A 15525-nucleotide genomic window follows, 5' to 3' on the forward strand; every position below is an offset into this window, starting at 1 on the left:
ACATATGGCACATAAACTATACTCTGGGCACTATGTATGTTGCATTTATTAAGGTTCCCTGGGCTTGTGTAGTTTTATGTATTTGCTGTAACATATACGTCCATTCAAACTTAAGTTCCCACTGTATGCAAATTCCCCTTCGCTAGCGCAACTTCGCTTTGCCTGGCGAATTTTCGCTAGCGCAACTTTGGTACCTTTCAATCAACAATATCAATACCTGCCAATAAACAATATCACCCATGTGACATAAGCCTAAAGAAATGTACATTTGCCATTAAAGAAAAACAGATGGTTACAGTTAACCAGTGTTATGTCAAATATACATTTAGTAACTGCAATAAACCTCCACGAATGTGAACAGCAGCTCAGTATGGTTCTCTGCACAGAACTCATGGTACCTTCTCCACCCATTACAAACCTGTGTTACTAGAGTTAACGTGTCTGGTTTTCTTTATTCATGTTGGAGTCATGGCAGCTCCCATGCCAACAAATAACAGTAAATGGCTTCCCATGCACACAAAAACAGTGTGAATGCACTTTCATATATGAAGCAGCTCAGAATCTGATTCTGGAATCTGGAACACAAACTGGACAAATAGAATGGAACAGAAAGCTGATAAACTCAATAGGGAATGTATAGGGGTCACTAGTTGCACTAGTACTTGCTGGATAAAAGCAAAATTTATCCTCAAATCCCATTTGAGGCCATATTGTATATCCTGCCCAATATACAAGGAAATACATACTGTATAAGAGACAGTTGTAACTGACTCTACAGATATGTACCTGGCTCTGCGTTGCAATGGTTTCTTCCAGCCTGAGCCCAAGTGATGATGTCACGCAGGGCATGAGACCTCAACCGTTGGAAAAAGACCGTTGGTGAGAAGAGAAGAAGAAGGAGAGAACACCACAATATCTGAGAGAGAAAATGAAGAGGAGTCATCCAGATATCGTCGATTTGAGCCCCACGCCCTCAAAGGAGAAGAGGAGAAGACAAGAAAGTGAAGATCAGGAAAAAGGAAAATCAAAGACGAGAGAATGGAAGAGACAGAGGAGTTCAGAAGAGCAGCAGAAGCCAGATGAGTGCTGCAGGGAGGAGAAACACAAAAGGGAGGAGAGTGATGAAGGTAAAAATGGCTCAAAAATTACTACAATTCCAAAAGCAGTGACCCACATGTTTGCTAGCTGCTCTTAATTTACTGGTGTGATGGTTATTTAGGGCTCAGTAACTAATATAGTTGCTCAATGGCACAAGTGAGATTGCCAATGGCATCCAGTTAGCCAGCAGCTTGGGATAGTGTACTGAACCTGAAAGCAAAGATCTAATTCGATGCTAAGGGTAACTGCACTGGTGCAATTCAGCACCTATCCCCCATATGCAATAAAAGGCACATATTTTGTCCAGGTGCAGTATCCTATGGCAGCCAATGAGATGTTTGTGTTTCATCAGGTAACCAGTAAATATTTCCTGCTTTTTGGTTGCTTTTTGGTTGCTATGGATGACTAGACCTGAACCAGCTTTGCACATTTTGTTCAATATCCACAGATGTCTGTGCATCTGCATTTGCTACAGAACTCTGTTATCTGTCTATAACGTCCTCTAAAGTACTGGTGAAAAGTAACCAGGTTCCCTTGCAAGAGCCTTTTCTCCAGGGAAAACAACCCCAGCCTTGTCTGTTAAATTCCTCTATTTATTTTACTAGTGATTCTATTTACGGCACTGCACAAAACCCTAGAAAAGTTGGAAGCTAGAATTGAGTAAATACATTGTTATGATGATAATCTTTTAGTCATTTGGTACTGTTCTTCTGTTAGGGAAAAGAAAGCTCACATGTTTTTGGTGCAATAAGTATGGGAGCAGCAAAACGTGGAAACAAATATAATGCAACATAATTGAGTTGTAAATAAAATCTCTTTTCCCCACTAGGAGCAGCTGGACCCGTGAATGAACAAGCTCAACCTCCAAGGCCGAACCCGCTCAGTATCTCCAGCTACAATTTCTACTCCAAGCTGGGGGCAGGAGGATTTGCCAATGTGAGTGGTGATTTGTTCCCATTAGCTGCAGCTCTTTTTTGTTGGGTTTAAATACTAAAGGTGGTAATTTCTTCCTATTTCCAATGATGTTGAAAAGAAACAGAATGAAAATCTTAGTAATGTTCCATCTTACTGCTCTAATAACACTGTAATACAGGAGTGCCCATACTTTACTAATTTGAGGTCTACTTTTAGTGATGTTGTCCCATTATGATCTACATCCATAAAAGCATTGTGAGCATTCTGTTTCATGGAAAACATTATTTAAATATTTTATTCCTTTATGAGAGGATTCATATTGCTATGTTTAATAACTATTTCTTATGTAACCCTAACATAAAAAATATCTGAATGAAACGTATAATATAGGAGGGTTATTTAGACAAGCTGTTTGTTGACAGTGTCTTGAGATCTACTGATCACCAGCTAAAGGTCTACTGGTATATCCTGATCTACCTTTTGGGCACCCCTATTGTAATATATTCACTGACTCTTTTCTTGTCTTTCTCAGGTTACGCTGGCAAAGTTAGGAGTCAAGGGGTCATACGTGGCTGTAAAATCCATAAAGAAAACAGCAAAGACCACGGATGAGAGTCTTCTAACTGAGGCAAATTTGCTTAAGATCTCCAGAGACAGCCCTTTCCTCTGCCAAGGCTATGCTGCTTTTCAAACCCAGGTACAACGTTGGCTCCATATTGTCATTTAGTTTGTAATACTGTTTCACTATGTCCCCTAGATGATATAGTCATACATCTGATCCCCTTACATCATGTCCCATATATTATATATAAATTATAAACATATGGCCTTGTGCTCCCCATACATGTTCATGCAGTATATATCCAGTACTGAATTCTGCCTGCGGAGATTAAAATCAAAGTGCAGGATAATTCAACTACCCGCAGTATTTATGAGCTGATGCCATATATTCATATTATATATTTTATTATACTTGTGCAGCATGTACAGGAATGGGTATTTATTACTGGTGAATATAAGGGTTTATTTTATTTATATCTTTGAGCCACATTGTAATAAATGAGTAATACCCTATGCTGTAAGTGTTGTACTAATTCTTTATGTCACTCACTCTTTCCATTTGTCTGTGTAACCAGCGGCATGCCTTCTTTGTAATGGAGTTTCTGAGCGGGGGCAGCCTAGAGGATGAGCTGAAGGATCAAGGGACACTGCCCATCGAGAGAGTACGGTAAGTATTACATGGTACCAGTATAATATCACTAATAAATAGCTTTATACCTATACATGTATACCTATGGAATAATACAATATTTATATTTTGACACTAGAGAGCACTTAAATTCAATGATAAATCTGTAGTATAGGGTCGGCAGGTAGAAAATGATAACTTACCACACAAAGGAAGAGGCCCAGGTGCACCGCCCTGAGCCCTCAGCACCGGACAAAAAAATTATTATACTTGGAAACAAAGTAGATCTTTATCCTAGCAAAAGGTCCCCTATGGGTCTAAATAGCGAGTACCATGTATCCTGATCAATCTGCTTCCATTTTCTGCGATCTTTCTCCCTAGCATCTTTTTCCATTGAATTTTCTCGCTAGCCACTTCACAGTTTTCAGATATCTTCTATGCAACCCCAGTATATTATACTATTATTTTTTTATTTAATGTTTCCCTATAAGAATGTATTATTTGGACAGTTTACTCCTATCTAAAAATTATCTAAAATATGATTATTGTACTCTTAGACACTTAAGTCTGAATTGTATTTATACTAATATATTTATATTCTATTCTCTTTTATATATCCATATACTATATATTTTTTGTACAATCACAGTGTTTATATGTATATGTGCTTGTGTATATATGCATTGATCACCTTTTTATACAAAATAAACTATTTTTTATATATATATTTATAATACATTTTTCATTTTGGCACAGTGTCACTTTAAACTGATCTTGGGTGTACCAACATGTCATCACTATATCTACCTATGGTGTACCAATATGGCTCCTAATTGGAGTCAAGGTTGTAACCTCTAACCACACCTACCAAAGCTGAATAGTGATTGGTGCACCTGGGTAAAGTTTCTTGATTGGTTGTTTTGTTCTAATGGGTGCAATGTTTTGATTGGTGTAATGTTGTTTAAATATTTGAAGCATGGCTCTGAAAAGATAGCCTATGATTAAGTGTTTATGACATGAAAAGCATAAGGCTGTGGACACGATAAACTCTTCACTTTGAATTTATCTGCCTGGTGGAAGTTTGCCTTCATTGAGTGCCTGCTCCAAAGTTTTTTCAGCATTTAAATTCAATAGTCAATTATTTCAAATTTTCTTAAAAGAAAGAGAACATTACAGGATAATCTTCAAGGAATTAACTAATATTTCCCTGTTTATAGGTTCCATTCAGCAGAGATTATATGCGGCCTGCAATTTCTTCATGGCAAAGGGATTATCCATCGGTCAGTATAGATTTCTTCATTCATTTGTACAGTAGAGGCTGCACACAGATTTGGCTGCAAATCAGCAGCCTTTGTATTCTTTTCTCTAATTCCTTTTATCTTATAAATATTATAGAGACATCAAGCCCATGAACATCCTACTAGACCATCAAGGACATGCTAAAATTTCAGATTTCGGCCTGGCAGAGGAGAACATCTTCCCAGGAGACACCACTGCTGGCTGGGCCGGAACCCTGGAATATATGGCGCCGGAGGTGAGATATGCAATTACAGTATATTTACATCAGAAATCCAGTTAGGTAAGAAGTATAGGAGAATGTGTCCAGGGGCAGCAGATCTGTATATAAAATCCAGCTGATGCCTTTCAAAGACATAGAGGTTCCACTGTTAGCCACAATATTTATTAAATGACAGTGAAAGAGTAGTATAAATAATAATAAATTATATTTTTTCCCAGACCAGTGTTCCTGTTTGGAAAACATTACAGGGACCTTTCTTTATAAGAGCCTGGCTGCCACGTTAAATTATTTCCCCAGGTTCCTTAACATATGGAACCCCCACATTGTATCACCCTGTTTTTGTCCCGTAACAGCCACATTTGTATTTATAGTGATATTTATTTGGTATCTGTGAATATACCTGCATGTGAGCATTCACTTTCATATACTATATTTATTACAGACATATGAATGGGCCACAATGAAAAGAGCGTTAAAATGCTAACAAAAAAATATACTGTAGTTACTGGTACATAATGGGCCAGTGGAGAGAACCAGCTTCAAATCCAAACCCAACTGGATCAAATTACTTTACTTACATGATAAACATTTTCCATTACTCGCTCAGCTTTACACAGAGCTTTAGTGACACCCACATTGTACCAGGTATCATCCATATTTTCTGACATGGTTTCTTGTACCTGTGGCTGAGTTGTAACCATACAGGACTTACTGGGTTCTGACAAGTGTGACTGTTCTGATCCAAGCTAGAGAATTTTACAGTCTGGTAAGTGATTTTTTTCTCTTTTTAAGATTCTGCATAAAGAAACATATACTGCAGCAGTGGACTGGTGGTCATTGGGCATCACCATCTGCGACATGGCCACTGGCAAGTTGCCATTTAACAACAGCGGCAACACCAAGGAGCTGATTCATTCCATAAAATACAAGGAACCCAAGATACCTAATGGACTGGATGAAGATCTGAAACATCTTCTGTACAAGGTAAGTAGTAAGAGTGGTATAGAAGTATTGTAACATTCACAGATATATTTCTGCTCCTTTAGTGGTGTTTAAACTATTGTTCATTGATCCTTTAGCTTCTTAAACGGAAGTCAAAACGTCGCCTTGGACTGCGAGGAGACATCAGACGCCACTCATTTTATCAATCCATCAATTGGGTGGCGCTGGAAAAGAAAGAATTACAACCACCTTTCCAGCCCAGAACTGTAAGTACATGGTTGGGGAATACAAATAAGAAATGATTTTAGTCCTGAGTAAATAGAATTGATTAGTGATATTTTCAGTTCAGAATTTAGCAGATTTTTTATTAAAGTATTAAACACACAAGTCTGAATACTCTCACAGCCATGACAGCCCATACAAAAACTATACACATAAGGAAGATGTCTCTGCAAAGCCAAATAATATGGCACTTTAATGTTTAAAGCCCATTGTGATCTTTATTGTAAATTGATGTGAAATACATGGTTGAAACACAAAAAGCTATTTTTACAGAATCAAAGCAAAGCAAATACATTAACTTATCTCTTTATTAAATTCAATTTAGTATCATGTTTATTAAAATAATTTTTTCCTTTTCATGCAGCCAGCAGCTAATCTATTCCGGCCGTATGATGGGAAGCCGCCGCTGTCATTCCTCAATGAGGATGAAGCCACTTCAGAAGAAAGAAACATCATTCCCGGCTTCTCATTTTTAAGTTCCACCTGGCTGGAGTAAGTATAAAGGCACGTGTGTCATCCAGCCACTGACAACAGCGTGATATTCCATCTAGTGCAGGTACAGAACATCAGTGGGTTTATCTGTGGAATTCAAGATCATCTCCACCTGCTGTACAAAGGCCGTATCTTCCTCCTGTTTGTAACATCAGCTTCACCTTCACCTGGGAATCCATCATCCAGGGTATGAGACTGCTTGGTAACATCAGGTACTGGGAACACGAGGGGCAGTCACTCATCTGGTACATCAGGTAAGTATCAGGTGGGTATATTTATGTGAGCGAATGTGTGAGTGAACGTGAGATATGAAAGGATAAGGGTGTAACAGAAGGCAAAGCAGAGTCTAAGATCACAGCCTGCTTTGTCTTCCTGCACATCATGTCTATAGATCCTATACCCTGTTAGTTGTAAATAGTTTTATAGTTTTACCAGGGCAAGGGTTTTTTCCCATCTGAAGTAAGATGGGGTTTTTTTACCTTGTCCCTTAAGTTTCTATGTTAAATGAGCAAAGGGTGGGACATAGACACGTGCAGTTAAAACCTCGTTTGTTGTCTTTGTTTGTCACGTTTGTCCTGTTGTGTGAGGCGTTACACCCGGCGTGCCGGTAACAAGGTTGAAGCCTTGACGTGGCGTTACTGCTCACATGTAGAAACATGTGCTAATTCAACCAGTGGTGTGTGACTGTGAGTGTGTTGTTTCATTGGCACAATTTGATTCTCTTTGTTTAGGAACAGATTAATTTAAGTACAAACTGTCTTTGTAATTTGGACCAGCAAATGGAGCCTAATGTAACGAGCAGGAGAACACCACTGTGATAGTCCTGAGTGTCTTGTTCAGAAGCTGTAACACTGGTCATTGTTATATGCTCAGGGGCCCTGCTAAATAACAATTTTATTAACTCTCAAACCAGTTTCCTCAATGTTGCACATATATATATATCACAGTAAAATCATTGAACAAGTGACAAGTAACATCATTCTTGCATTGTATGCTCCTTAAATTTATTTTCATGTTTTCCTTTGATTCTTTTTTTTCTGTAATAGAGATTTCAGAATGTGCTGATGTTTTCTTTAAAGGAGAAGGAAACCCCCTGGGCGCAAAAATCCCTCCCCTGTGTTGCTCCCCCTCCCTCCTCCCCCCTGGCCTACCTGTCCCTCCGGGCAAATGCCCCTAACTTGTTACTTACCCCTCTGCGCAGGTCCAGTCAACGGAGTTCACAGGCGCCATCTTCTCCCAAGCGATCTTCTTCCTGCTCTTCCACTAGAAATTGTACCCAGGAGCTATTGAAAATAGACCTACATTGGGCAGTGTGTTACCGACCATGGGCCCTTTAAATATTTGAATTTAGCGCCACTGTGCAATGATGTCAGACGTTGGGTGTCCCCACTACACCACTGCTAGACCACCACGTATTCTCACAGAATGATTTATATGAAGTAGGAATAAGAAGGGATAAGAAAAGAAAGAGAATGGAAGATGGAGCAGGGAAGAAAGTGTACCAATTGGGTGAGCGGAGGAGATTGAGGAAAACAAAGGGATATGAGGGAGTGGACACCAGTGAGAACTGGAAGAGAGTGCAGTGAAGAATAAGAAAAGTAGAGAAGAGCCAGAGCCAAGAGTCTCCTTTGCAAAATAGTGTGATGGATAACTCAGCAAATGACAAGGCAATGGAAACAGAGAGGAGAGAAGATAAAAATAGGGAAAATCACAGTAAAAGAAAGAAAATGCATAGTTAAAAAATAAAGGAAAGGGAACTCGAGTAAAGAAAAATATAAAGTAAGCAATAAAAAATACATGAAAAAAGCCAAAGAACGGCAGAGAAGATACAGAAAGCACATGAAGAAGGAAAGACAGTGGGGGTTGTTTATTAACACTGGACAAATTTGCCCACAGGCAGTAACCCATGGCAACCAATCAAATTGTTGCATTCATTGTTGCAGCTGGCACTGATTGGTTGCTATGGGTAACCGAGCATGGGCAAATTTGGCCAGTGTTGATAAATGAGCCCCAGTGAGCACAAGATAAACAGTGTTCCTTATAGAGAATAGGACTGAGACTGGTGTGATAGAGGAGAAGAGAAAAAAGGGCACAGAAAGGTGTTTGGCAAAGTGGGAGATCAAAAGGGAAGATTATGAAACAAGAACGAACAGCAAAAAGCAAGTCAGCAGCATTTTGCATTTGCACATGTTTGTTTATCTTTAATGTATATGATTGAGGATCTGGGCCCTGGGTTTCTTGTGTACTTGGCAATACAGCAGTGGCACAGAGGTTAAACTGTACCTTTTTTACTCTGACACCTGCCTTGTTGTCACATCTCCCTGCTGTCACATCAGCCCTGGTCCCAATTGGGTCCCACAGTTGATAAGATCAGCCCTGGCCACAAATGTCCTTATTCTGCTTTGGGAGTGACATAGACGATCACTGGATCTTTGTTAGCACAGGACACACATAACATTAGTCACCTTAAAGGGGAAGGAAACCTCGTCGGCGCTAACCCCCCTCCCGTGTATTGCCCCCCCTCCCTCCTCCCCCCTGGCCTACCCCTCCCGCTGGGCAAATGCCCCTAACTTGTTACTTACCCTTCTGCGCAGGTCCAGTCCAGGGAGTTCACAGGCGACATCTTCTTCCACGCGATCTTCTTCCTCCTTTGACCGGCGTTTTGGCACATGAGCAGTAGGATTGGTTCGCCGGTACGGATCTACTGCGCATGCGCCAAAAGTCACGCGCATGCGCAGTAGATCGTACCGGCGAACTGATCCTACTGCGCATGCGCCGGTCAAAGGAGGAAAAAGATCACGTGGAAGAAGATGTCGTCTGTGAACTCCGTGGACTGGACCTGCGCAGAAGGGTAAGTAACAAGTTAGGGGCATTTGCCCAGCGGGAGGGGTAGGCCAGGGGGGAGGAGGGAGGGGGGGGCAATACACGGGAGGGGGGGAGGGGGGTTAGCGCCGACGAGGTTTCCTTCCCCTTTAAGGGAACTTGCTTAATTCTGCTACACTATAGAACAGTGGTCCCCAACCAGTAGCTTGTGAGTAACATTTTGCTCTCCAACCCCTTGGATAGTGCTCTCAGGGTCCTCAAAGCAGGAGCTTATTTTTGAATTTCAAGCTTGAAAGCAAGTTTTAATTGCATAAAAACTAAGTATAGTGCCAAGTAGAGCCCCTTGTTGGCTGCGTAACAACATAGGGGCTACCAAATAGCCAATCAGAGCCCTTATTTGGCAGCCCAAGGGACATTTTCATGCTTGTGTTGCTCCCCAACTCTTTTTACATTTGAATGTGGCTCACAGGTAAAAAAGGTTGGGGACCACTGCTATAGAAAATGTATTTGAAATGTTAGATATTTGCTTAAAGCACCTAAGAACTTCTTAAATTGTGCCACTCACAGGCTCCCAACATGTTCCTATTTGTTAGAGTTGTGAAGAGCCAGAGGCAAACCTGGAGCATTAAAAGAACAAGAACATATACTGTATAGGGGATGTAAGGAATCCATTTCCCCAGAGAAATAATCTCTGCTCTCCTTAGCAGAAGGGTGGATGTGCAGTACTGGAGATAAAGCTGAGCCATCACCCAAGTAAGCTTGAGGAGCTAATATAGATTTAGCAGGTGACACAATTCTGCCTAGAATACTTTAGGAGTGTTAGAGAGAGTAACATCAATAGCAAAATCCTTTCTCTTTACCACCAACATGGCATAGTGTGGAGTAAGTAATAACAAGAAAGATATGTCTCTATGAGAAGTAAGGGAAATTACTTTTACAGCACTTATTTTTTTGAGGTTGCTGTGTCTTTGGCAAAGGTCCCTTGTATATATATTTAATGCTACACTAAAACTTGCCCCCTGCAAAAGTTCCTCCTGCAGCCTCATGGCATCCCCCTAAGGCCGACAGCTGTATTATTGCACATAGAAGCAGTAACTCAGCGGCTCTGGGAAGTGGTGGCAACAGTAACAAGAGACTGTGAGCAGAAACAGAATCATCTCACACTATTTAACTAGTACTGCTCTTAGTTACTACAGAGCATAGAAGCTAATGTTGGCAATTACAGGCTGTGCTGAATCTTCCATTTGTCCACTGCTGCAGCATCAGGTACTGACACTGATTGAATCTAAGTTTTTGTTTTATTTTAAAAACAAATATGGACCTGGTCTTATTTTATTTATTTTTATATTTAAAAAATGAGAAAAGTTGTTAAAAAAAACCAGTGTCCAATCTTTTACTTGTGTAGAGATAAGCAGACAAGGCATAATTACAGCAGACTTCTCTAACATATGACTCAACAGCCCAGCTTTCCTTTTCTCACTTTACAAAAAACCTCTTGCATCGGGTTGCCATCTGGCTGGTAACCCTCCAGTCTAGCTGGTAAATAACTAGCCAGGGCCAGGCCGGTATAGCAAAAGTACTGGCAGTGTAATAGCCGGTAAATTACCCGTTGCCACTGTTTCCTAAATTTTCACTCTTGGTGCACCGTGCTCTGACCCACATTCCAGGACCTCCCATGGACCCTGACTTTCATTTTGCCTACCCCAAAATATCCATTCCCTGCAGCTCTAAATGGAGTTAAACATCAGTGTGTATATACGTACTACAATAATGATACCAAAGACCATGTAATACATGTTCAGTAGTATCCCAGTAGCAAGCATAAAGTCAGTAGGGTATATAATATTTCTGCCCTGTATTTGACAAATGTCTGATGAAATAACTAGCAGGGTCACTTCTATGAAGCCCCTCACATTCTCGCGTTCTCGTTCCTGGGCTGTCAATAAAGTGACTGAAAGCAATGCTGGAGCACTTGGAGGTTTTGTTTTCCTTTCATTTGAAATCTACTGAAAAGTTCATCACATTTGTCCTGACCCAGTATCCTGTGCAGCTCTGAGCAACCCCCCCCCCCCCCCGAGGTATCAGACTCCATAATGAAAGAGTAAAGTGATATTGAAGAAGTACAATGAGATGGTGGTTGCTGCCATTGTGGCACATACACTGGATCACGTTGCATATTGTGGGAATTTACAGAGCTTGGCTGCAATGTGCAATGTTGGATATTCCATGTGTAAGGTTCAGTTTATGAATGGGATTCTAATGGCTTCTCTTAAGGCCCCCATACACTGGCCGATAAAAGCTGCTGACAGACCGAGTCGGCAGCTTATTGGTCCATGTGTTGGGCTATCCGACGGGCTTTCCTGATCGATATCTGGCCGGAAGTCGGGTCCATTATGATCCGATCGTTGTGCCCACCTTAAGTTTATAATGATGGACTAAGTCCAGGTCCCCTAAATACCTCTCATAGATCTTAATTTGAGATTAAAATTCCATTGCGCATTTTATTGAGAGCAGGGAGAGATGACACTTTGCTGAGTCAATAACATCCCCAGGACGTGTCGAGTAGAATCACTTTCATTACTGGACTAGGACAAACACATTGTTGCCCTCTCCTGGGACCTGTATACAAACAGTTCACTAGTTTAGGGTGAGCTATGTCTGATTTAACCCCTTGTACTCTATGTCCATGTTCACTTCATTCACATCTCTGCCAATTGGTGGTTTTTTTTTATGGTTTTGCCTAGAATTTCCTTTTCTGGCTCAAGTTTTTTGTTGCTTCTGTTTTGAGAATGTTTGATCATCCTAATATTTTTTTATGTAAGCAGGCTGGGCTGTAGAGAAGAAAAGAGACAATGTAGGACATCCCAATTTCTAGGTATTCATATTGGGGATACAGAGGTTGCAAACACAACTGTAAGGGAATCCATTGGCACAAACAGTCAAATCTTTGGCTATGACTGCAGTTTGATGGGACCATTGCCAAGTCCATTATGTAGAGCATAAGGGATTTATGTTGTAGGTGGATGGAAACTGGTGATCACTGGGAACAAAGAAATTTTTTGCACAAGTGTCCTTGAACTACACCCCTGATTTAGAGTGTGCATAACCTTTAGGCTAATGGTACATAAGGCTGAGCATTGCCTTCTCTAACCCTACAAACGGGGCAAATATCAGCTGAAACACAAAACTAGTTCTTCTCACACCAATATGTCTGTTCACAGGCCGACTCTGTGTCAGTGCAAAGACATTGGGGAGCAGAAGGGACCACATAAACTTAAGAGGAGCCAAGGCTGTGCCTTGTTTGTCAATAGGTTTGGAGAACACCGGGATTTTTAGGGGGTTATCTATTAAATTCCGAGTGCCAAAAACTCAAAAAATTCTATTTTTTTTACTATGAAATCCAAATTTTTACCGGGAAAAAAAATGAAAATTTTTCGAGATTTATTAAACCCCAAGGATGGAAAAAGTCCAAATCTGAAAGTCTGGCATCTCAGACCTACCGAGTTTGTATGTATATATATTTAAGTCAATGGCAGAGGTCTCTACCCTATTTGGAAGTTTCTGTGGTCTGCTCTGGAATTATCCCGAGAATCTGACTATTTTTGACTTTTCGGGCAAAAATCTGAAAAATTTCAGCAATTTGGGCAAAAAAAACCAAAAAAATTGTACAATTCGGATTTTCGCTAGATTATTTTCGTATTTGTCCCTGGTCCAATTAAATCATGATTTTTTAATAATAAATAACATCCAATCATGGATTCTAGTTTGGTTGGATAGTTTTTATTAAAATAATCCGATAAATTCGGACTTTGATAAATAAGGCAAACTGGGATGGGGGTACCCAATTAAAATAATGTTTTCACTCACCACAGTTTGGAAGTGGCCCAGGTGCACCGCCCTGAGCCCTCAGCATGGGAGGAGGAGCGTACAAACCAAAAATTTCAATGGAGCAGGCACTCAGAATAAAGGCAATCTTCTACCAGGTTGTTCAAAAATGGGAGAAAAAGTTAATTGTGTCCTCAGCCTTATGACTAAGTAGTGGCAAATACTTAATTGCAATGAAAATTGCATTATTCCTTTCATTTTTTAATGAAATTGTATAGAAGCTCCGAGGTTTTTGTTAAACCAACTTTTAACCAAATTTTAAAGATTTTTTTCCCCTCAAATTTAAATAATACATTTAATAAATATATAAATACATAAAATCTTGTTTGAAACAAAGTTTAATCAAATTGCCCCTAAATTAGGTTTTTGTCATTCAAGCAAAAATAGGAGTTGGCAGACTGGTTAGATTAGAAGGGAACTGTCTGGTGAAAAGATGAACCCAACAAGGTCTGTAAGTGGTGAGTTGATCAGCTAACGTTATGCTCCAGAAATAGCAGGGACTGGTGATGTGTTTGCTGTATATAAACTGTGGCACTGAAGAGTCAGAGAAGGCATTTATATGGCTGTTCCAGGGACTTCTTTAGGGTGGTGGCCAGGGCCGCCATTAGAAATCACGGGGCCCCGTACAACAAAATTTTTGGGGCCCCCTGGGCCCCGCCCACACTGACGACCAAGCTCCACCCCATATCCCGCCCACTCCACATCGCAGTTAAAAGACCACACAGACATCAGCGCTAAAAAAGTAAAAAACCCCCCACACAAGTTGTAAAAAGCTATTGATGGTCAGGGCCCCCTTATAAAAAATTGGGGCCCCAAAAAAAAAAAATTAAAAATATTTTCTTTTTTTTTTAAAAAAAACATTGGTGGCAGGGGCCCCCTTATAAATTAAAAAAAACTTGGGGCCCCAACAAAAAAAAATGTAAAAAAAACTAAAAAATAAACAAACATTGGTGGCAGGGGCCCCCTTATAAGTTAAAAACAAATTGGGGCCCCAAAAAAAAATTTGAAAAAAAATTATTTTTTTTTTGAAAAAAAAAAACATTGGTGGCAGGGGCCCCCTTACAAGTTAAAAAAAATTGGGGCCCCAAAAAAAAATTTGAAAAAAAAAAAAAATTTCGGCACCAGGGGCCCCCTTACAAGTTAAAAAAATTTGGGGCCACCAAAAAGAAAATTAATTTTTTTTTAAAAAAAAAACAAAAAAATACAATGGTGGCAAGGGGCCCCTTACGAGTTAAAAAAAAAATTGGGGCCCCAAAAAAAAAGTTTTAAAAAAAAGATTGGTGGCAGGGGCCTAAAGAATATTAAAATAATACATTGGTGGCCAGGGGATTAAAAAAAAAAAAAACACAAACTGGTGTTCAGTAGGATTAAACTCATGGCTTCAGTACTTCAACTTCGCCTCCTTTCGTGACTTCGGGTCTTTTCACCGCTTCAGGACTTCAATTTCGGCTGTTTTCGTGACTTCGGGTCTTTGCGCTGCTTCAGGACTTCGGCTTCGGCTGTTTTCGTGACTTTGGGTCTTTTCGGCGCTTCGTGACTTCGGCTTTTTCCGTGACTTCGGGTCTTTTCGGCGCATCGGCTTCGGCTTTTCGGCACTTCCGCATTCGGCACGCAAGAGGCAAGACGTACGGCTCGGGCGCTCGTAAGGGGGGCCCGAATCTTCAAAAAATGCAGCGCTGCCGGGCCCCCCTTCATGCCCGGGCCCGGTACGCTTGTCCCCCCTGTCCCCCCCTGATGGCGGCCCTGGTGGTGGCAGATGGGGAGATAAGTCTCCCAGCAACAAATCTTCTCTACTGCAGGCGACTAATATCCCCAAATGCCTTCCTGTCGGCAAGAATGCGAATCACAGACGGAATGGAATACAAAGTGATTTGTTTTATAAAATCGCCCGAAGTTACCTCAAGAGGAAACTTCAGCCAATTTTGTCATTCCGAAGTGAGACGTATGCCATCTCGCATTCTTGCCGGCGGGAAGGCATTTCAGGGCAATTAGTCACCAGCAGTAGAGAAGATTTGTCGCTGTGAGATAAATCCCCCATCTGCCACCACCCTTAGGGCAGAGACACGCGTGAAGATTCAGGGAGATTTATTCGCCTGGCAAATAATCGCCTATTCTTCGGGCGACTAATCTGAAAACCTTACTGGCAGCTAGAATCTAAATAGCTGGTGGGATGGCACTCAGAGTGCTTTTCATTTTCTAAAGTCGCTCGAAGTTGCCTTACGTGGAAACTTCGGGGTGCTTCGGAAAACTAAGCGCTCCGAGTCCCATCCCGCCAGCAATTTTGATTATAGTCAGCGGGGGGCTTTTCGAGGAGATTAGTCGCCCAAAGAAGAGGCGATTAGTTGCCGGGCTACTAAATCTCCCCAAATCTTCGCATGCG

At 40.9% G+C, this 15525-nt stretch overlaps 1 protein-coding gene across 1 annotated transcript; it reads left to right on the forward strand.

Annotated features, from left to right (window-relative positions):
• Positions 1 to 928: 928 nt before the first annotated feature.
• On the forward strand, positions 929 to 6441 carry LOC108697189 (protein kinase C delta type). Its single transcript, XM_018227110.2, has 9 exons — positions 929 to 1127; positions 1928 to 2034; positions 2546 to 2710; positions 3150 to 3241; positions 4420 to 4482; positions 4598 to 4736; positions 5514 to 5705; positions 5801 to 5929; positions 6310 to 6441. The coding sequence occupies exons 1-9, from the start codon at positions 929 to 931 to the stop codon at positions 6439 to 6441; spliced, it is 1218 nt and encodes a 405-aa protein (XP_018082599.2).
• Positions 6442 to 15525: the final 9084 nt, after the last annotated feature.

Source organism: Xenopus laevis, chromosome 7S (assembly GCF_017654675.1).
Source record: "Xenopus laevis strain J_2021 chromosome 7S, Xenopus_laevis_v10.1, whole genome shotgun sequence".
NCBI classification, from domain to species: domain Eukaryota; kingdom Metazoa; phylum Chordata; class Amphibia; order Anura; family Pipidae; genus Xenopus; species Xenopus laevis.

Coding starts and splice junctions, on each gene's coding strand:
- LOC108697189 (XM_018227110.2), top strand. CDS start 929: ATGAAGAGGAGTCATCCAGATATCGTCGATTTGAGCCCCACGCCCTCA. Junction 2,711..3,149: donor ATGCTGCTTTTCAAACCCAG/GTACAACGTTGG, acceptor CTGTGTAACCAG/CGGCATGCCTTCTTTGTAAT. Junction 5,930..6,309: donor CACCTTTCCAGCCCAGAACT/GTAAGTACATGG, acceptor CTTTTCATGCAG/CCAGCAGCTAATCTATTCCG.